The sequence below is a fragment of the Scyliorhinus torazame genome, chromosome 15, assembly GCF_047496885.1.
Source record: "Scyliorhinus torazame isolate Kashiwa2021f chromosome 15, sScyTor2.1, whole genome shotgun sequence".
Classification (NCBI taxonomy): Eukaryota; Metazoa; Chordata; class Chondrichthyes; order Carcharhiniformes; family Scyliorhinidae; genus Scyliorhinus; species Scyliorhinus torazame.
In genome coordinates, this window is record NC_092721.1 from 69207426 (window position 1) to 69231619 (window position 24194).

A 24194-nucleotide genomic window follows, 5' to 3' on the forward strand; every position below is an offset into this window, starting at 1 on the left:
AGTTAGCAACAACACCCAGCTCCTTCAATCTTGCAAAACGACCCCCAAGGAACAAATCTTTTAGTGTCCTAATTCCTTTCTCCTCCCATCTCCGAACATTTCCATCACACTTCCCTGGCTCAAATCCATGGTTCTCCCGAATCGGCATTTCCCTTGACCCTGCCCCCAACCTGAAATGCTGTCGAGACTGCCTCCAAATTCTCAACAAAGCCATTACTACCGGACTCCCTGAGTATCTCCCCGCGGCCGTCGGGAGTGGCGCTGTCGCTAGTGCCTTCATCCCTAACCACCCCCCCCCCCCCCCAACTCTCCTCCATTCTGACCCATTGGGAGTCAACCCCTCTGACCCAGCTCTGTACCTTCTCCACATTCGCCGCCCAGTAGTAATACATCAGGTTCGGAAGACCCAAACTCCGTGCCTGCCTTCCTCTCTGTAGTAGCACCTTTTTAGTTCTGGCCATCTTCCCTCTCCATATGAACGAGGCAATCATCCCTTCAATCTCTCTAAAAAATGCCTTTGGCAGGAAAATTGGCAGGCATTGAAAAATAAACAGGAATCGTGGCAGAACATTCATTTTAACCATCTGTACACGACCCGCCAGTGACAGAGGGAGACCATCCCATCTTGCCAGATCAGCTTTCACCTTCCCAACCAAACTAGAAATGTTGTACCTACAGAGCCTCCCCCCCCCCCCCCCCCCCGCACCCCCAATCTCGAGCAACCTGCACCCCCAGGTATCCAAATTGAGTCCCTGCCTTACGGAATGGCAGCTCACCCATCTCTGCCCCACCCCTGGCCGAGGAACCACAAAATATTCACTCTTGCCTAGATTTAATTTGTACCCTGAGAAAGACCCAAACACCCGAAGCAGCTCCAGTATTCCCCCTATTGACACACTTGGTTCCTACACGTATAATAACAAGTCATCGGCATATCAGGACACCCTATGCTCTATCCCTCCCCCTCCCCCCCCCCCCCCCCCCCCCCCCCCCACACCGCACTATCCCTTTCCATACCCCCGAACTTCTTAATGCGATGGACAATGGCTCAATCGCGAGTGCAAACAGCAGGGGAGACATAGTCCATCCCTGCCTAGTCCCACGGTGGAGAGGAAAGTATTCTGAGCTGATGTTATTTCTGCGGACACTGGCCCTCGGCTCCTTATATAATAGTTTTACCCAGTCAATAAATCTGTGTCCAATTCCAAACCGCTCTATAACTGCCATCAAGCACCCCCATTCTACCCGGTCAAACGGCATCCAATGCCATAACCACCTGTTTCCTAGGTTCAATACTCTCCTAATGTTTGAAAAGTGCTGCCTCCGTCTCACAAACCCTGTCTGATCTTCACCTATCATCCTCTAACCTATCTGCCAGTACCTTCGCCAATATCTTTGCGTCCACATTTCAAAGTGATATATGCCAATACATAGAATAAGAACATAGAACATACAGTGCAGAAGGAGGCCATTCGGCCATCAAGTCTGCACCGACCAACTTAATCCCTCACTTCCACCCTATCCCCGTAACCCAAAACCCCATCTAACCTTTTTGGTCACTAAGGGCAATTTTTCATGGCCAATCCATCTAACCTGCACGTCTTTGGACTGTAGGAGGAAACCGGAGCACCTGGAGGAAACCCACACAGACATGGGGAGAACATGCAGACTCCGCACAGACAGTGACCCAGTGGGGAATCGAACCTGGGACCCTGGCGCTGTGAAGCCACAGTGCTAACCACTTGTGCTACAGTGCTGCCCCTAATAGGACCCACACTCCGTCGGATCCTTGTCTTTCTGAAGTAACAGGGAAATCGATGCCTGCCCCAAAGTTTGTGATAGCATCCCTTCCCTATCGCCTCCTCAAACAGCCCCACCATCAGTGGTACCAGTTTATTTGGGGATTTTTTATAATATTGCACCGGAAACCCATCCGTCCCTGCCACCTTCCCCGACTACATCCTCCCAATTGCATCTTTTATCTCCTGCTTACTGCATGTTTTATTAACTGTTCTATCAACCTATCCTTCAATTAGTTATGTACTTATATACCCACGTTCCTCTGCTCTTATATTCCCTTTAGAATGACACCCTTATTTTATATTGTCTCTCGATTATCTTTTTCCCAAAACGAATAATTTCTCTGCGTTGAACTATATCTAACACTTGCCCGCTCACTCTACCAATTTGTCTATTGTCCTTTTAACGCTCCACATTATCCATCTTACAGTTCCCAATGCTTCTAAGTTTCACATCATCCCCAGATTTTCAAATTGTTCTCTGTACACCAAGGTTTAAGTCATTAACATTTATTAGGAAGAGCAATGGTCCCTGTGGTGAATACAGTGATTGTTAAGGGCAACACAGCAGAGTAAAGGTCACATGGCTTGTGTGACCAACTGGGACTGAGAGTGGGTGAGCATCCTGGGGGGTGGAATCCTCTCTTAGGCAGGAGACATGTAGGGGACAAGGTGCAGCTGTACAGTTCTTATTAATAAATAACTTTTTTGTCTTCCTAATAAAGCCTATTATTTGGGCAGCATAGTAGCACAAGTGGATAGCACTGTGGCTTCACAGCGCCAGGGTCCCAGGTTCGATTCCCCGCTGGGTCAGCCTGTGCGGAGTTTGCACGTTCTCCGTGTCTGCATGGGTTTCCTCCGGGTGCTCCGGTTTCCTCCCACAGTCCAAAGACGTGCAGGTTAGGTGGATTGGCCATGATAAATTGCACATAGTGACCAAAAAAGGTTCGGAGGGGTTATTGGGTTACGGGGATAGGGTGGAAGTGAGGGCTCAAATGGGTCAGTGCAGACTCGATGGGCCGAATGGCCTCCTTCTGCACTGTATGTTCTATGTTCTAAAGTGCATCAGTACAGCCCCAATACCACTCCCTGAGGCACTCTACTGCAACCTTTCTTCCAGACTGAAAAACATCCATTGACCACTACTGTCATTCAACCAATTTTGCACCCATGTTGCTACTGTCCCTTTTATCCCATGAGCAATAACTTTGCTCACAACTCTGGTTCCTTTTAAATAGTCGAAATAATGCACAGTAAATTGCTATCCTTGAATTTGACGCAGATGCGATTGGCTGAAGGGCCTTTTCTGTGCTGTTAAATTTACACTATTTTGAAAACTCAAAAAGACTTTTCATGTCTGTCTCAAGTGTTTCAAACTGATTGGCTCTTTTCAGAATGACCCCTCAAGCAGACTCATTCATTTGAATCCGCTCATTCCTTTATATAATCTGGGATTTCCTAGATTTTTGAAAATCCCACTGTTCTGATTCAGAAAGGAGTCATACAAAAGCATATTCAAACTGAATTTATCAACCAGTATTCAGTTTGGATTATTTCAACTGCTTGCAACCAACAAACTTTGCAATGTTATATCAAAATATTTTTGGTGCAGGAATTTGAATTCCCGTTTTGTTTATGTTTCATTCACTGGATGTGAAGACACGCCAGACCAAAACTAATCAAAAAGGCCAAATTTGTGTGTTAGGTCTATTTGTGTGAAGTTTATAATGGATATTTTTCACATTAAAAGCAATTTTCTGGGGAAGTGTAAAGATTATTTTTCCAGAATTGTGTAATTTTCTCATTACTTTTTTTGATGTTTCCAGTTGTATAAAGTCACCTGAGTAAAAACAGCAGCTCAAAATTTTGAAAAAATTACTTGAATTATATTATTTGTTGGTTTTTCTGGCTTACGGATGGTAGCTTTGAAATAAAAAGGAATTTCATAAACTATTATTACTAATTACTCCTTCCTCTTTGGATTTCTTCAAACATTCGTTTAAATTCATTCACATTTAGTCAATCAGATGTTTCATAATTTTACACATCAGCTACTTTTCACCAATTATTTATTTTTGCCCTGATTGCTATGCCTTTGAGGGACAATGTTCTTTAAAGTATTATGTTGGATGCATTGTATCATTGAAAGACAATGTGAGGGATGCATGCTAGATGTATGGCTTTTAATTATGTAGATATTTTCCACTAATTAGACAGCCTCGGTTCCCACAGAAATAATGTACTTTGAGCCTAAAGCCAAAGGATTTTATCAGGCATAAAGCAAGAAGGCAAAGAGGTAGAGGGAGACAAAGAATCTAATAGCAAAATTTAATGTTAACAACTCATGATTATGGTTGCAACTGTTATAAGAGTGGATGCCTTTTACAATACAATGGCACAGTGAGTAGTGCTGCTGCCTGACAGCACCATGGACCCGGGTTCAATTCCGGCCTTGGGGCAACTGTCTGTGGGGAATTTGCACATTCTCCCTGTATCTACGTGGGTTTTCTCCCATTAGATGTGCAGGTTAGGCGGATTGACCATGCTAAATTTCTATTTAGTGTACAAAGGTTTGGTGGGTTTGTGGGGGAGTGGGCCTAAATAGGGTGCTCTTTCAGAGGACTCGATGGGCCAAATGGCCTCCTTATGCACTGTAGAGATTCTATGATACAGTAGCATGACATTCATTTTTTTGCAGATTAGCATCTATGGCTCTTTCAGCCATAGAAGAACTCACCATGTGTAAATTAAATCTAATTAGTGCAACTCAATGATATATTACCTGAAGAAAAACAAATATATTTTCAAAATTTAGCATAAAACCGGATCTTATGGTTTTTGAATTATAGGAGAAAGCATAGCAAATAGGTAGAATTTATATATGTAAATTAACCAAATTAACTTTATTTTTGACTTTATCTTTTATCATGCCATAGACATGATACCTTAATAGAGAAAACCTTACCCTTTGTTACAGAATTTTGTAATTAACCCAATCTGCCTTATGAAATTAGACTAATTAACAGAATTTATGTTATCCTAATAACATAGTCACGGTAATTTTCTAACCAATGAGAATTGTGACCCTTCAGGGAGATTCATGACATTAAATTCCTTTATTTTCTACCCATTCGGAGAGGTGTGGTTTCCAATAAGTGTTAAGTCAGTCCAACTACGGGCATTTAGGGACACAAGTTAACTGCCACTATTTACATCTAGTACCTCAACGAGGCATTTTATTTATGCTAACATATCCTGGTCACTCCTAATAATTAGAAGTGAATGTGACAATAGACGCTGCTGATGATAATATCAGAATCTGGAAGACAGCACAATGACCATTTTTCTTCAACCTGAAATTGTTTAACTCCATTACCTGTTGAGGGGGGAAGGATGATCTTGCATTTGTATTGTGTCTTCCAAAATCTCAGGACATCCTGAAGTACTTTACAGCTGGTTAAGCAATTTTTGATGAAGAGTCAGGGTTGTAATGTATAGAAATATGAGTGCCAATTTGCATACTGCAAGGTCTGTCAAACAGCAATGGGGTAATTGCCAGATAATCTGCTTGTTGGTGCAAATCTGGAAAACCCATTTCATATATCTCCCTATGAGGTTCGGTGTCTAGTCGCTTAGGCCCCAGGTTCGATTCTTGCTTGGGTTACTGTCCATGTGGAGTCTGCACGTTCTCCCCGTGACTGTGTGGGTTTCCTCCCACATCCCGAAAGTCGTGCTTGTTAGGTGAATTGGGCATTCTGCATTCTCCCTGTGTGCCCGAACAGGCGCCAGAATGTGGGGACGAGGGGCTTTTCACAGTAAATTCATTGCAGTGTTAACGTAAGCCTACTTGTGACAATAATAAATATTATTATTATGTTTTGCTTTATAATGGTCCTGTGAAAGACCATGGGATATTTTATTAAAGGGATATTAATACAAGGTGTTTGTGTGCTATTACATGCTCTTCCACAGTAGTTTTCAAGTTATTGAAGAATTTGATGCAAATATATCTCCTTTGGAGTCATATTGAACTCAAAACTTATAATTCTGTTTCGCTCTATAGATGCTGCCAGACCAAGAGATTTTCCAGCACTTTCAGTATTCATTTCAGATCTCCAGCATCCACCGTTTTTTGTTTTTATTTTAATGTTCTAAGGAGGAAAAAGGAATTGCTAACAAAGACAACTTTACCAGTGTCGTCCACACCTTAAAGATGGAACTTCATGATGTTGATTACTGATTTAACGAAACAGTAATTTTTAAAAATGTAACAGTGATTTAGGGCTTTTTCTCTCAAAGTTGTAATAACAGGACATTATTAATTTCTTTCTGATATTGGTTGCAAATATGTGGGGTGATTGTCATTAGTGGAACTGTCTTCAGTTTGGATTGCTGAAATTTGTGAAAAAATACATTTGTAATAACACAATTACAGTTCAATGCAGAGTTCAACATGTTCAACAGTATGTTTTTCCCATCTGTATTAATGTTGGATGCTTCTCCATGTTTCATATAGCAAGATTGCTGTTTACTGAGATTTTCTGCATGGTGTTAATTGTCTTCCATCACCCTTATTTTCCAAAACAAACAATAAGATCTGCTTTATTGAATATAGAGCTAGTGGCTTCCGAATTTGTACAACACATAATTATCAGAAACTGTAATGTGTCAAAAATTACAAAATTCTCTTCTTAATTCTAGTTTAAATCTATGTTTTCTCAATTGGAATATAACCATTCTTACCATCCTATGACACCGAAGAAGTTGAAGTTTAAGTATCTTTGAGATGGCAAAATTATTAGTTTATATTTAGTTTTCATCCCAAAAGCAAGTTGGAAACATACAACTTGTAGTATAAAGGTGCTCGTCATAGCAAGGGCAAATGTGGGACCAGAGAAACAGTATAGCCCACAGTATGATGGAGTTACATAAAAGTTGACACAGTCGTGGTCGAGCAGAAGCCAGCAGGGATTGTACCCTGGAGATGGATATAGTTATGAACTGTTAACAAACATGTCACATGGGGGCGGCATGTGGCGCAGTGGTTAGCACTGGGACTGTGGCACTGAGGACCTGGGTTCGAATCCCGGCCCTGGGTCACTGTCCATGTGGAGTTTGCATATTCTCCCCATGTCTGCGTGGGTTTCACTCCCACAACCCAAAGATGTGCAGGTTAGGTGGATTGGCCACATTAAATTGCCCCTTAATTGGGAAAAATAAATAAATTGGGTACTCTAAATTTATATTAATAAACACGTCACACAAGCGTCCAGACCTCTTTGTGAGGCACAGAACAAACATTTACACCTCAGTCCCAAAGTATTATAGAAATAACTCAGTGATTCTGGTTTGCTCTATATGTCTAATTTATATACATAAATAAAACGAGCACAATTAAGTGACATTAGTTCTCAGTAATTTGACAGTTTGACTGAGGCATCAAACTTATATCAGTTTAGACTGTGAAGTATTTGACAGTGAATTTAAATATCTCTGCATTTTTTTTCCTGCACATATCTATGTATCTATTATGGATATGCTCTATCCTATTTATAGAAAAATTATACAATGTATATTGGCTTCAATTCATGCAGGCTCAACAAAGCATCCAACACCATTTTCTTCTGGGTATTGTAGAAAGTGGTTCTCACATTCAGAAACAAAGCAACTTTTCAATTTGACGTTCACTGATGTTATATCATTTATGGTGGTGTCAAACCTTCAAAATGGTTGATATTATGGTGTTGTTTTAACTGATGTGAAGCCCAGTGCCTCCTAGTGTGATAACTTTGTTCAAACACAGGACTCGCTGGATGCTTCTTGTTCTAAAGGCTGCAGATGAATTCCCGCAAAGAAAGGCACTTGGCAACAGTTGGCATTTGAATGATGATTCAGACCAAACCTTTAAAACTGTCAAGAGTCCTGGCCTGGCTTTTGAGATTGTAATAGTAGCAGATCTATTGCTGGTGTTGTCAGAATGACATTTGTGTCTACCGCAGACTTCTTTCTTCCCAGTTATAATAGGTCACCAGGTAAAAAAAAAAAGGCTCTAAAATCTTAAAGATTGTGGCCATATAATTGTTTGGACACAGACCACTGGCAGTTCTTTCAAGCATGCGTTCTTTTCACCCTTTCGAGATGATAGCAAATACTAATTCAACCCACTTCAATGGTCATTTCACAAAGCTGTAAAAACAAAGTGGTTTTCATCTCTCAAGATAGGGACAGGTGCTCTAGTTATTTCAGCTTTTACCTCACCGTTTTAATTCCATTTTGCAATTTAATACTGTAGGTTTATCAATTATACTGACAAATAAATGAGCTGAAAGCTATACATAACACTTTGGCGATCCTGGAATTTAAGTGGAAGATTAGAGGCCACCTCATGGTCATGGCTGGCATTGTCATTGGTTTATCTTTCTCAGCTTACTGACTCATTCAGTTCCTCACCCACAACAGTGCAGGACTAACAATTATGAATGTCTTGCCAGAAAAAAGCAGCACCAACCTTTGTATATCTTGAATGTAGAAAATCATTGCCGAGTTGTTTGAATGGATGACGACAGGTCTAAAATATATTCTTTTTCTGGTCCTTTAGCCATTTAAATGATGGCTGAGTCCAAAGTACAAACACAATCTATCCACCTTATAGCAGCTTGCACGCACCTACAGTAGCAACACCCATAGAGATACATCCATTCCATGGGATTCAATTAGTAAGTTGCACATTGAAGAAATTAGTAAAGCAGCGTAAGGAAATATATGTGATCAGATGAAGACCACCATGAGGACAACTACTGCAGTTGAGTTCAGAATTTCACAAATGAAATGGGAGAAGTGGTCCATTCGGCCCCTCAGGGCTGCTTTACCATTCAATAAAATTATGGCTGGTCTGTTTGAGTTTATAATCCCACATTCCCAGGTACCCGTTAACCTTTGATTCTCCTCCCTAACAAGAATCCATCGGCCACCACCGTAAAAATATTCAATGACCCCAAAATTGCACAACCGTCAGAGGAAGAAATCCTCATTTTTGTCCTGAAAGGTCATCACCTAATTTTAAAACAGTACCTCCAAGAGGAAACATAATTTCTGTATCCACATCATCGCCGTTGAGAATCTTACATACTTTAATCAAGTCACCCCTCACTCTTCTAAGCTCCAGTGAAACTAAGCCCATCTGTCCAACACATCCTCATAAAATAACCGATTCATCCAGGTATCGATCTCGTAAACATCATAGAAACTGATTCAGAAGCTCATGGAACCATTGTGTTGTGCTTAAAGACCCAAACAGCCCATACATCACCACCTGTGATTTGGTTGCACTTATGGAGATCTCCACAATTATTCAAAGCTAAATGAAATTGGTTCTCCCTCATTTAAGTATTTTTACTCTTAGTTGCTTTGAGTCCTTTTCCATTGCTTGCCTAAACCATAGGATACAAAGATCATTGTTCCCTAAATGTCCCCCTACTGACACGATTCATCCGACTCATCTCATTCCCCAGAATCCTGATCCTTTTTCATTTTTTTTATTAATTCATGGCACGTGGGCTTCGCTGGCTAGGCCAGCAATTATTGCCCCTCCCTAATTGTCCTTAAGAAGGTGGTGGTGAACTGCCTTCCTGAACTGCTGCAGTCCATGTGGTATGGGTACACCCACAGTGCTGTTAAGGGAGCAAGTTCCAGGATTTTGACCAAGCACCAGTGAAAGATTTCCAAGTCAGGATGGTGAATGGCTTTGAGGGGAACTTCCAGGTGGTGGCACTCCCATGTGTCTGCTCTTGTCCTTCTCGATTGTAGTGGTCATGGGTATGGAAGGTGCTATCTAAGAAGCCTTGGTGAGTTCCTGTAGTGCATCTTGTACAGTACACATTACTGCTACTGTGCATCATTGGTGAAGAAAATGATTGTTTGTGGAAAAGTTACCAATCCAGTAGGCTACTTTATCCTGGATGATGTCAAGCTTCCAGTGTTATTGGAGCTCATCCAGGAAAGTGCCTTGTAGGTTGTGGGCAGGTTTTGGGGAGTCAGGAGGTTACTCGCCACATGATTACTAGCCTCTGACCTGATCTTATAGCCGCAGTATTCATATGGTCAGTCCAGTTTCTGGTAAATGGTGACCCCCAGGATGTAGACAGACCAGGCACATATTGATCAAGAAACTTCTTTTGAACACACTTCAGAAACCTTTATCCCTCTTTGCTCTTTACACTATTGCAATCTGCACTAGGATAACAAAAGTCCCTCATCAATACTCTATAGTTGGTACACATCTCTAATTACTCTGCAAATTGGCTCCTCTGTATTTTTACACTGGTAAGTGTCTATAGAATACACCCAGTAGTGTAATGGCAGCTTTATTGTCCTTAATTCCAACCAAGTTATATCAGGACATCCACTCTTTTCAACACTGTAACATTGTACTTAATCAGTACTTCTATCCTCTTCCGTTCTTTTCTTATTTATCTTTCCTGAACATCTTGTATCCAAGAATATCTTGATACCCAGCCCTGCCCCTTCATGAGCTAGGTCTCCATTAATACCACAGCACCGTATTCCAATGTGGGCATTTGCACCTGCAGCTCAACTTTACTTTCCATGCTTTGTGTATTTACATGCACTGTAAACCGGAAATAGATCTTACTGTATTTACTCTTAGACTGACTCCACCTAATACCTACTTACCATTTGTTACTCTGGTGTTCTCTCAATCCATTGTGCATGTTGTTGCTCCTTTCTAATGCTATATCTTGATTTCCATCCCCATGTCAATCTCACCAATGGCATGAGAAAACCACACCATGAGGTGAAACAATTATGGATCCACAAAATAACAAATCGAGAAAATGTTTCTCCTGACTTGAGAATCCAGAACGAAGGAGAAATGTCTTCAAAGTATTGTGAATCTCTGGAATTCTCTACCTCGAGAGCTTTGGTTGTTCAGTCATAGAACCTATTCATTACGTAGAATTTTTGTGACTAAGGAATTAAGAGTTCACATGAAAAGGTGTAGTTGAGGTTCAAGATCAGCAATGATCTCATTGAATGGCGGAGCAGGCTTCAAGGGAAAAAAGGCCCACTCCAGCTCCTATTACTATGTTCTTAAAATGAAATAGCTTAATCTCTGCATTATCAAAGTGTTCAATCATTCCAGCTTCAAGGGGTTTGAAGAAATACATCTGTGGAAGACACAACTCTGACACAAATCACAAAGGGATGCTTGGGGCATGCAATTATACAAATAGATACAGGGCATTAAGCAAATTAAGACTCTCAGACAGTTCATGGAAATGACTGATGGTATTAAACCTGATAAGGTTTTAATTGCAAATTAGTAACATGGGTGATCTCCTAACATGCATTTTCTTATCGCGAAGTTCACAGGTGTAGCACACAAGAGGTATGCAAGCTCGGAGACTCAGGTGTTCAGCCAAACCCGATGAAGTGTAAAGTGTAAAACGCACGGAACTCACACCATCATGAATGTAAAGTGCCACAATGTACAGCAGAACTCTGGGTCTGCAATATTATTATCTTTATGGCCTGACGTTGTCTTTCCACAGCAATAATGGCGTACCATCGGGTAAAAGCAGCCATAAATTATGATGTTGCAACACACCACATGCTTATTACTTGGTCTTAATGTGCACTTGCTGAACGTTTTGTATAAATGCATACAATATCTACCCAGTATCTTGCATGCATACTATCTCACACACTCAACTATACAATATGATCAGCAGTTACAATCTGTTTTGCTAAGTTTTTCAAACAAAAGATTAGAAACAATAATATACTGGCTCCACTGTGCATTTAAAATCTTATTTTATTTGTGTAGTTTGTACATTTACAATATGGGGAAAAAGCAGGCTAACTTTGCTAAATGATGAAAACAAATCAGAACATTAAGAGGTATATGTACTGCAGGTCCAGACAATAATTCTCCTTGCCCCCAGAAATGTGGTGAGTTTCCTTACCTGTGAATGTCAGGAGCCATTCTACTGACAATAGCATTGTATTTGTTAACACACCACAGACAGACTCCACAGTTAATTCAGGTTTTGTTGGGCTATCAATTTTGATTACAGATCAAATGTGTTTAAAATGGGCACCATTGCTAATTTGCTTCATTTACAGTTGATATTACTACATCATCCCAATACTACTTAACATTTACATCACATTGGGTTTGCTAAGTTAACTACAGCGGAACCCTTCTTTAGATCATCTCTGTGAAGATCCCCTTAATCTTTCAAAGTCCCAATCTACTACAGCCAATTTGTGGAGAAAACTCATGAGGGTGATTTCTGCTTGAGAACACTTTACATCTGCAAATCAGAGATGCTCTATACAGGGTTCCATTGTACTGATAAACAGGATGTTTGAATTTCAGTTTTAAAATCACATTTCTCATTCTGCTAAGAAATGTTGTAGAGCACAGCCCACATCTGATCATTCGAACTTTGTCTTTTCCAAAAACACTTCAACATGAAGCTACAAGGTTAAAAAAAGAACACAAGCACAAAGTTATCCAACAGAGCTTTTCAGTGAGAAGGACAGCTTTGGCCTGGACTTCCCCTTGCCCAGGATCAGTTTTTGTTCTTCCTTTTGTTGACGCTGTCTTTCTTGCTCAAGCTTCATCCTTTCTTCATGGATTTTTCTTTGCTCTTCAACAATTTTCAATTGCTCCTCAGCCTGTAAATTACAAATTAAAAGGTAATTTGATAGAAAATCAACAGTATTTCCTTAACAGAAAATAATTTATCTGACTTTGTGATTGGTTCAAAATGGTAGTTCAGACACAACCATTCTGAAACTCCATCAATTCTATAGTGTACATTTAAATAAACAATTTGGAGTAAATCAGTATTAGAAGCTAATCCTTCAGCTGTCAGATTCATAAACATATTCTGGCATCTTGTGCATCCTGATTTTCTTCACCATTGGCAGCTATGCCTTCAGATATCCCAAGTCCTAAGCTCTGGAATTCCCTCCTTCAAACCTAACTCTTTGACCAAGCTATTAGTCACCTGTCCTCATGGCTCTATTGGCTGTGTCTATTTATGTATGATTACACTACTGTGAAGTACCTTGCTACATTTAAAAATGTTAAAAACACTATATCAATGGAAGTTTTATTAATTTAATGTTGGTCAACATTTCCGTGAACATTAAAATATAAATATATAAAAATATGGCCAGCATGGTAGCACAGTGTTTAGCACTATCGCTTCCCAGCGCCAGGGACCCGGGTTAGATTCCGACTTGGTCACTGTCTGTGCCGAGTCTGCACGTTCTCTCCGTGTCTGCGTGGGTTTCCTCTTGGTGCTCTGGTTTCCTCCCACAAGTCCCGAAAGATTTGTTAGGTGAATTGGACATTCAACATTCTCCCTCAGTGTACCCGAACAGGCACCGGAATGTGGCAACTAGGGAATTTTGACAGTGACTTCATTGCAGTGTTCGTGAAAGCCTACTTGTGACACTAATAAAGATTATTATTAAAACAAATTTTCAGAGATGAGTAATTATTCAAAAATAGTTTACTTTCTGCAATTATACAGATTTTTTTTAAACAGAGAAGGGTTTCCGGCTACTGGAGGTTGGATACATGAACCATATACGTTTGAACATGCTGGTAACTTTACCGATTGTCATTATTTATCTGGATCCTGGATATTGGATTACTGATAAACTTTCATTCATTAATGTCACATGATAGGTTCTGCACGGGTGAAAAAGGGGAAAAATCTGTACAGACTGTATAGTTGATATCTGTACAGACTGTATGGTTGATTGTTGGGAAGTATGTTTCCCTGGGTGTTTATTCACTGTAACCGGTTTTGATACATGTTTGTAATAAAATACATTTTTTTAAAAAAATGATAGGTTCTGCACAAAAGGTCAATAACAGAGAGACTTGATAACGAAGACACACTGATGAAGATATTCATTCCCTAATTACATTTAGAATTTGGGACAATTCAAATGTTCCTTTTTATAAGCGTGCATGCACCTGTGAGGATACAGAATCTTCACTCATATCTGTAGCCAGTGGTTATGTGTGACAACACCTAGTAGAGCTAGTATTTTTGGACGAGCAGTAGATCAGTAGGCAAGACATCTAAACACAACAGATCTGTAAAGTAACTGACACAACAGCACTGTTCGATTTACCCCCAAGTTTTCAATAACAGCCACAATTTCGAACTCTGATTCTTTTGGATGATTGAGTGGCAGATGGACAAAGAATTATTACCTTCAAGATAGTCTACTGTACAGATCTGCATTCTGTGTTGGACTTAACAGTAGGTTAAGGGACAGAAATAACCTTGCATTTATACACCCTAGTACCTTTTGTGTCTCTTTTAATTCCCAGGTACTTCCAAAGCTAATTTAAGAACTTCAGTATTGTCTTGTAGGGAAATGCAGCAACCAAACTGCACATCAAGATCCCACAAATATGAGATAAAAGTCCACGATGTACTAGTGTCAGCTGAAGGGATAAATGTTGACCACAATACCACAAGACCACTGCTTTCCGTTGAATACTCTTTTGCGATCTATTACATTCACCTGAACAGATACAATAAAAGACACTGCCTTCAAAATGCAGCACACTTAATCCTGCACTAAGCATCATTCTAGATCAGCTTTTCCCAACGGGGTTTTGTGAAACACTGGAGTTCCATAGGAGATATCCAGGGATTCTATGATAGGTCCATATGGTAGGTTAAGATTTGAAAAAGCTGTCCTTCCAGCTTGTCCAATCGAAGGTTTTTTTTATACTGCATCGGCTACAGATAGGCTCACCACTCAGCCTGGCAGCAGCTGATGCACTGAGAAGCCAGCGTCTTATTGGACGAGCTGCAAACTCTGGCAAAGTCAGTACTGAAAGTCCCAGGCATGGCGAAGAGCGATGACTGCTGGAGAGGCGAGTGTGTGTGAAAGTGAAGGGGTGAGTGTGTGTGAAAGTGAATGGGTGAGTGTGTGAAAGTGAAGGGATGAGTGTGTATATGATAGAGGTGCGAGTATGTGTGAGAATGGTGAGCGTCTGTGAGAGAGGGGTGTGTGTGTGTGTGTGAGAAAAAGAGAGAGAGAACTGAGAATGTGCGTGAGAGAGGCAGGAGTGTACGTGTACCGGGAGGGGGGTTCTGTGTGTGAAAGAGAGGTGTGTGAGGGAGGTGAAAGTGTGTGTGCTTGTGTGAGGGAGAGATGAGTGTGTGCCTGTGTGAGAGTTGAGTCTACGAAAGAGTGGTAAGACTGTGTGAGAGAGGTGGGGGTGAGTGTGCGTGTGAGCGAGGGTGAAGGTGAGAAAAATAAGTGATATTTTGTGTGCGAGGTTGGGGTGAGTGTGTGTGTGAGGTGAATGTGAGAGGGAGAGGTGAGTGTGTGAGTGAGAGGTGAGAGTGCATGCATCTGCGTGAGGTGAGAATGTGTGAGAGAGTGGAATGTCCGTGTGAGAAAGGTGAACCTGAGGTGGGGGGCTGTGTATGTGTATATAAAAGAGAGGCATGGGTCACTGTCTGTGCGGAGTCTGCACATCCTCCCCGTGTGTGCGTGGGTTTCCTCCGGGTGCTCCGGTTTCCTCCCAGTCCAAAGATGTGCAGGTTAGGTAGATTGGCCATGATAAATTGCCCTGAGTGTCCAAAATTGCTCTTAGTGTTGGGTGGGGTTGCTGGGTTGTGGGATTAGGGTGGAGGTGTGGACCTTGGGTAGGGTGCACTTTCCAAAAAAAGCTGGAGCAAACTCGATGGGCCGAATGGCCTCCTTCTGCACTGTAAATTCTATGAAATCTATAAGAGGTGAGTCCCAAGGAAAAAGCTGCTGTTCCCCTTTAAGGGGTTTACTTCCTAACTATAAAGGGCTCTGGTCTGCCCCATCCTGTATCTTTGGAGACTCTAAATTCTGGCTGCATGACTTACTTTTTTTGAAAACCCTCCAAACTAACTCAGGAACTTGATGAAGGAGTTACCTGGTTTGACACTAGATAGCTGTTTTCAACAATACAAAGTCAGTATGATAGAAGCAAAAGCATAGTAGTAGTAGTAGTATTTACAGTGCAGAAGGAGGCCATTCGTACACAATCAAAATCAACAATTCCACTCGGCAACCAAGGAACCTCTGGCCAGAACTGCCACTGAATTCTGCTTGTGACTGATTTTGAGAGAAGCTGTATGGGAGTGAGCGAGAGTCACAAGGCCATTTTCTTGGTAGTCCAAGTGTAGTCCAGAGAAGCATTCATTCGCACCAAACTGTGAGGCTTCTGACACAGAAAGTCATCCAATGATATAAGGCTGAAGACATGCCATGAGAGTCAGCACAAGTATGAGCCGTTGATACTGAGCCACACTGTATACTTAAAAAACATGAAAAAATACATGTGCATTGTAACTGTAAGAAAGGAAAACCAAGTAATACTCCTTCTATTAGATCAAGATCGGTCATGGTTTCCGAAAGCAGCCAAGTTTGCAGATAATGACAATGCATTGTATACGTGGACGTTAATAATTTGAACTCTCATCTTTACCAACCAAAATCAAAAACCATTCCATCTTATGACGACATATCACAAAAGATTTTGTTGGACATTTAATATCCCAATGATCTATTGTAAACATAGGAAACCACATTTAAGACATTAAATAAAGCAATCTTATAATTATTTTAATAATGCTTACCAATTTAGCTTGAGCTTCGGCTATTTTTCGATTATTTTCCTCCAATATTCGCTCAAGTTCTTCTCGTTTCGCTCGTTCTTCCTCCTAAATAGGAGACAAATGATGTTACTAGAGAGAAATCATTTTAAGATTGCATCTACACTAGCTGCTCCTTCCCTTAGTATACTTTCCTTCCTCTATCCCCAAGACAGCCACCTCTTTATTGCCATTCACGTGAACTAGTTTGCCCTTACTTAAATTCTTCCTGGGTTAAAACCATCCCACCCCAGCCCTCAAACAGCAATGACCCAAACCCTCCTTCGTCAGGCTTGCTGATATTACTACTTTTTTAAACCACACAATACAACTGCTAAAGAAACTTTACCAATTACATTAACAAAAATAAAAAAATAGATTTTTCTCGTCAATTACAAATACCTACGTATTCTTTACCTATAGCTCCATTAATCAGCATTAAAAGTTGAATATTTACTGTCTCGTCCAGTGTCCTGCAGAGTGTGCTCCTCGGCTGCCATATGCGCCAGCTTCCTCTTTAAACTGATTTGTACTGTTAGCTTGGCAACACCTGCATCAGCAGCTCAGCCAATAACAAGAAACACAACACAACGTAGGCTGAGCTGAGGAATGCAGATGTTTACGGTAAGAAGAAACAATATAAATCACCATTCCTAAGGCAAACAATTAATAAGAAAGATACATTTACTGTTAGTGAAAAATACAAGCTTTAATCCATCCTTTTGTGGAACTGAGAGCATCTTTCACAGTAGGAGAAATGATGGTTTGTTCCGTTCTGAGAACACATATGTAAGTGCCATTTAAGCTACGAGTGATCCAGTAACTTTTCAATGTCAAGGCACTATTTGTTATTACAAGTTAATGAGTAAATGCTGAATAAATTATATATATTGACCTTGGGATCAAACGATTTTATAATAACTACTTCAGTTATTATGTGCACTTGCAAGTTTTCAGATCAGCCTGCTACAAATTTCTGGTAAACAAAACACCCACCAAGCACTTAGGGTTAACAATTTCACACGGTGCACAGAACGGAAAAAATACATCTTCAGTACGGTGAATGGCCCAGGAAATTTGCCCTTTGTCTGTAGGATGACAATGCTAACATGAAGCCAAGCGAAACTATCAAGAGACATGAAAAAGAAAAATAATCTTACTATGATTAGTAATATGCTACAAGCTGGCACTCATCAACCCTGGAACTTCAAATAACCTGAATACAAACAAGTTAGAATGCAAATCATAATACAATAGGCATTATCTTACAGTATATCAATACACTGAATATTTTACAACTTTGATAAGTGTGTTTAAATAAAATGAAATGAAAAGACATTAAAGTAAGATAGCACTGACTATCATGCAGCTTATAATACAGTACTGTTCATAATATAAACTCAGTTTGAAGGTGTTATTTAAGTTTATGAAGATGGCATATAAATTAACTGTACTGAGTTCCTCACACATTTTGTGTCTCCTTGGTTGCATTAAATGTAAAGAAAATATAGACTGACTCTCCTTTCAAGGAGCAGATAAGAACATTCAGAAATGAATATGTGTTTAAGTCCAATAGGACAACTAAATATAGTAAATAAAATAATTAATGCTCCTTCACTTAATGTCAACAGCATAATCCAAGAAATTTCAGGTTAATTTAACAAAACTTAAAAATACGAGTAAAATAAAACTGCATGGCAATGCAGCCAAAAATGCCGGTGGTTTTATTTCTAAAACAATAATCAGCATATCTTTACCAGCAAAACAAACTAATCACTAACCCTTTGAAAACTTTGCGGAACTTTAAAAATATAGTCCTACTCATCTATGATGGTATATTGATCATGCTAATTTTGTTAATGTGGTTTGTCAGCAAGACGCAAGTAATTTTAATCTACAGTATTATCTTAAAAAAAGATAGGGAATAAAAAACTTGCAATAAAATGATCTTTTCTTGAACAAATTTTTTTTAAAAATCAATTAATAGATTTTACACAGTGGGGTGGAGGAGCCAAACAACAAAAATTAAGTCTGAGGTTTAGAACTGATATATGGGAAATAAGTTAAAGCATTTTCTCTACCTGCCCGTTATTTACAAATAAAAAAAACTTACCTGAAGATTAGTCTGATCGACATAGTGTTAATAAAAATATTTGGTAATTACAAAAAATTGGCAAGTTAACCACACCAGCATTTACAATGTTGTTGACATAAAACAGTAAATATTTGGCATGAATACACAGAAAAAGAACTGGGGCTTCAATTTGTGCCAGTGTCAGTGTTGAGTGGGGTGTTGCCATAAACGTGTAGGACCATATTTGGTATAAAACTTCAAAATATTGGTTTGTTCAGAGCATACTAAGCACTATTTTGTACTTTTCCCCCAATTCCATTCAACAATGTCCCAAGTTTACGGTTAAACTACTTGAAAGAAAATGCGTACATTGATGAAAGCCAAGTTACTCCACACTCAAAGGGTTAATGTTAGATTTTTGAAGTTTCCATGGACAGCTAGGTACTGCACCTCTCTGTAAGATTAAGCATATCATTTCAGAATCCAAAGGGTGATGAGTGCCAGCAAAATTCAAATATAGCAGCAATTCACTATTTCACAGGAAGACATCTTCCAGCTTCTAGACCATATAACATACAGGATGTCTAACTTCAAGGAGGGACTCACCAGTCGTCAATAGCCCTCTTGGGAGGAATAGGAACTTATAACTACACGATGGAGGTGGGTTATAAAGGACTAGCTCCAGTCCCACAAGAATCCTTTGAATAAAATGGAGGCTGATATCAGAAACCTCATGATAAAATTTCCCCTTTATAATCTTAAGATGGATATACAGCAAACATAAACCACTTGCCATAAGCAAGTACTGCAAGCTCAGCCACTTTAACCTACTTCAGCATTGAAAAGACTAAGTCACTTGGAATAAGGATGGAAAAGTGTTTACACAAATAAAGGGCAAATTGCTAGCCTGAAAAGCCTTTAAAGAAAAAGCTTTTGCACGGTTAGGTTAACTCAAAGTCTGCAGCCATGGCAAAAGTTTCAATTAAACTTAAGTGTGGAAAAAGATTTTCACAGGTATTGATATGCTGGCACATTAGTATTATTTCACCAACGGTTCTTGAATTTAAACAGCAAATGCCATGGAACAATGCCTTGTGTAGCCTAATTAAATACTTCATTCAGCATCTTAACTATTATAAAAGGTTGGTTTGTACATCAAAAGAAATACAACTTAAAAAAAAACAACGCTGTGGTACTGCAGACTGCTGGAAAGGGACAGATGTATTCTGATTCCATTTACTGATGAAGATTAAGTGGTGACCATTGACTGTGACTGAAAGTTTTGCCATGGACTGTCGTTTGCTTTTCCAACGATCGAGCGTTACCTCTCTAGCTTTCTGTGCAGCAAGCTCAGCATGTCGCTGTCGCTCAAGCTCCTCCAACAGTTGCTTTTCCATAATGCGCTTGGCCTCCTCGACACGCCGGAGTACCTCACGCTCAATTTCATCTTTACGTTTCTCCAACTCTTCTTCAACACGTTTTGCCACAAGTTCCTCAACTCTTCTTGCTGTTTCTTCTTCAATCAGCTTCTCTTCTATTTCCTGCTGTCGGCTTAAATGGATGAGAGAAAACAATTAGTAACCAAGTTGTTACGATTATGTGAAATGTGCATGTGATACTAATCTTTAATTTAACTGGCTAATCAAACATACATTGAATAGCTTTAAAAAGGACTTTTAAAAAGCAAGCAAAGCCATTGGCTTAAGATTGCTGCCAGTCGCCTGACATCTGTTATTACAAGCTGACCAGTTTTCTGCAAGGTTCCAATGTGGAATACAGCACAGCCCAAGCAACCTAAAATGGAATTTCACACTTGTCAATGTCCAGATGTACTTCAAAATATATTAAAAAACTGCCTCTACACAACGAGTGGAGACAAAGTCTACCAAGACATACATATACGGAAAGATGTTCTTCCTATGCCATCAAGGTGGATAATGGATCAATCAGAAGTTAATGGCTGGGGCAGTACAGAATCTAATCACCTCAGCCATAAAACAACGCCCATGGTCTGTCCATGAGCAAATAACTCTCAAAATCATTATAGGGAGGTGTCATGTGACCAGAATTTTTCTGCATGCCTTTTTATTACGGTACGCAAATTGCAAAGCAGTAAGCTGGAAGAAACCTTCCAATTGGGGCAGTAATTCTTTATTCATTTGAGGGATGTAGGAGTCACTGGCTCGGCATTTAATATCCATCCCAAACTGTTTTCAAGAGGGTGGTGACGAGCTGCCTTTGTAAACCGCTGCCATTATTGTGGTTTAGAAGCACCCACAATGCTATTTGGGAGAACGTTTCAGGGCTTTGGCTCAGCAACAGTGAAGGAATGGCAATGTATTTCCAAGTCAGGATGGTCAGTGACTTGGAGGGGAACTTGTAGGTGGTATTGTTCCTTTGAGTCTGCTGCCCTTCGTCTTTGAGATGGTAATAGTCATGGATTTGAAAGATGCGGGTTGAAGTTTGGCGAGTTCCTACAGTGCATCTTATAGATGTTACACCCTGCTACTGAAGCTGCACTCATCCAGGCACTTGGTAAGCATTCAATCACACTCCTGTCTTATGCCTTGTAGATGGTGAACAGTCTTTGGGGAGTCAGGAGGTGAGTGGTGAGTTACTTGCCACAGGAGGGGCATAGATAAGGTAGATAGTCAACATCTTTTCCCAAAGGTAGGGGAGTCTAAAACTAGAGGGCATAGGTTTAAGGTGAGAGGGGAGAGATTCAGAAAGGCCCAGAGGGGCAATTTCTTCACTCAGAGGGTAGTGAGTGTCTGGAATGTGCTGCCAGAGGTAGTAGTAGAGGCGGGTACAATTGTGTCTTTTAAAAAGCATTTAGATAGTTACATGGGTAAGATGGGTATAGAGGGCAACTGGGACTAGCTTAATGGTAAAAACTGGGCGGCATGGACTGGTTGGGCCGAAGGGCCTGTTTCCATGCTGTAAACTTCTATGATTCTATGATTCTTAGCCTTTGACCTGCTCTTGTAGTCACAGTGTTTATATGCTAGCCCAGTTCAGTTTCTGGTCAATGGTAACTCTTCAGATACGAGGGATTCAGCCATGGTAATGCCACTGAGTGTCAAGGGGTGTTGGTTAAATTCTCTCTTGCTGGAGAGTCACTGCCTGGCACTTGTGTGGCACAACTGGTAATTGCAACTTGTCAATCGAAGTCTGGATATTGTCCAGCTCTTGCTGCATTTAGACATGGACTGCTTCAGCATATCATAGAATTTACAGTGCAGAAGGAGGCCATTCGGCCCATCGAGTCTGCACCGGCTCTTGGAAAGAGCACCCTACCCAAGGTCCACACCTCCACCCTATCCCCATAACCCAGTAACCCCACCCAACACTAAGGACAATTTTGGACACTAAGGGTAATTTATCATGGCCAATCCACCTAACCTGCACATCTTTGGACTGTGGGAGGAAACCGGAGCACCCGGAGGAAACCCACGCACACACGGGGAGGATGTGCAGACTCAGCACAGACAGTGACCTAAGCCAGAATCGAACCTGGGACCCTGGAGCTGTGAAGCAATTGTGCTATCCACAATGCTACCGTGCTGCCCCAATATGAGGAGTTGCGAATAGTGTTCATAAGCGAACATCCCCACTTCTGATTTTATGATGGAGGGAAGGACATTGATCAAGCAGCTGAAGATGGTTAGGCCGAGGACGCGATCCTGGGAATTCCTGTAGCCATGTCCTGGAAATGAGATGATTGACCTCTAACAACCTCAACGATCTTTTGTGCCAAGTATGACCCCAACCAGAGATCCCCACCCTCCAACTGACTCTATTTCCACTGACTCCAGTTTTTCAATGGCCCTTTGATGCAATACTCAGATGTCAAGGCCAGTCAATCTCACCTTATCTTTGGAGTTCAGCCTTTTGTCCATGCTTGAACCAAGGAATGGTTGAAGCTTGACCCGAACAACTTAGATGGGGACATGACAAGTTCTGGAGCACAAGTCTTTGGTACTATAGCTGGAATATGGTGATACTCTCCCTTTCCAAAATTAAGACCCACCTCTGCAGAGATAGATCATTTCCATCAAAAGGAACCTTGGTGCAAAAGTATTTAACTTTTAGAAAACACGGACTGCGTTTGTAAAGAGATTAATCTCCAGAAATTGCAGTTTACATGGGCTTCAACTCCTTGAATTTCAAAACCACCATGGTGAAACAAAAACTGCTGCAGTCAAAGATATCAGCAAATGATGCACACACGTAACAAGAATAACCAAGATTCCAGCTTTAACTCGCTTCTAAATCAGAATGTTGTGGTTCAAGTCGTACTCGACTCAGCCACAGTGTACCATGGTAGAGGTAGTGGTATCACATTGTTGCAAGTGAAAATGAGACCTAATCTGCCCTCTCAGGTGGAAGTAAAAGAGTCCATGGCATGAGCGTAGGGCACTGTATTCTGGAATCCTGTCCAATAATTATTCACTCGGCAACAGCACTTAAACAGCTTATCTGATCATTACCTCCTTACTGTTTGTAGGGACTTGCGGTGTGTAGACTGACTGTCATATTTCCTGATGTTACAACAGTGACTACACTTCCAAGTATTTAAAATTGGCTGTAAAATGCTTTGGGACATCGAGTTGCAAAAGAAGTTATGCAAAAATGCAGCTTTTTTTCTTCCCAACTTAGAACTATTTCTCCACTTTATTTTTATGCATTACTTTCACTGCATCTCCTCAAGCTATCACCATAATTTGCACACAGGAGCCACATACTGTTTTATTGTCTTCAACCTGCCTTTACTTCTGGGTGTGGATTCCTCCAAAAATTCTGGGCGGAATTGGTCAGTCAATAAAAGTCATTTTGTGGGATGCTCATGGTTTTCTTCTCCAGGTTTGAGTATACTTCCATATAAACAAGATAGCTGTTGGACTAGAATCTTTATGTATTTAGTTAAGGAAAATCTGCACTAATGCAATTTGTTTTCGCTGAATAAAGACACTCGGAGCTGCAAAATAAGAATCCTTCTTTAATAATAATCTTTATTGTCACAAGTAGGTTTACATTAACACTGCAATGAAGTTACTGTGAAAGGCCCTCAGTCGCCACATTCCGGCACCTGTTCGGGTACACAGAGGGAGAATTCAGAATGTCCAAATTACCTAACAGCGCATCTTTCGGGACTTGTGGGAGGAAATCCACGCAGACACGAGGAGAATGTGCAGACTCCACACAATGACCCAAACTGCGAATCGAATCTGGGACCCTGGAGCTGTGAAACAATAGTGCTACCCACTGTTCAAAAGTACTGATGCTCCCGATATGCAAAATATTATTTTACTGCCATCTAGATGGATGAATCCAGTAATCGGAAGCAACTCTATTATTCAAATATTTGTTTTCTTTAAAAAAATACGGCAAACCTATATTCAATCGCCATTTTATGAGTAAATACTATGTCTCGTTCAAGGTCAGGAAGCACTAACAGAAGAAATCCAATAATGCAGTCTTCCATACTTTTGTCAAACGAGTTCATGTTGACATTCTGCCTATATAAACAAGAGAAAACATTTTTTGAGTTACTCAAATTAAAGGTGAATCAGGAGCACCGGAGAGGAGATTAATTGAGGTCCAGGCTTGGCGGCGGACAAT

General features: G+C 40.5%; 1 protein-coding gene across 1 annotated transcript in view; it reads right to left on the reverse strand.

Moving 5' to 3' along the window:
- Positions 1 to 11613: 11613 nt before the first annotated feature.
- The window catches only part of LOC140391618 (arginine and glutamate-rich protein 1-like), a 59882-nt gene continuing 47301 nt past the window's right edge, over positions 11614 to 24194 (reverse strand). Inside the window, exons 2-4 of the mRNA XM_072476282.1 lie at positions 19898 to 20123; positions 16484 to 16567; positions 11614 to 12500 (exon numbers count right to left, since the gene is read on the reverse strand). Of these exons, the coding sequence (XP_072332383.1) occupies positions 12333 to 12500; positions 16484 to 16567; positions 19898 to 20123 (478 nt within the window). The 3' untranslated portion in view covers positions 11614 to 12332. The remainder of the gene's footprint in view (positions 12501 to 16483; positions 16568 to 19897; positions 20124 to 24194) is intronic.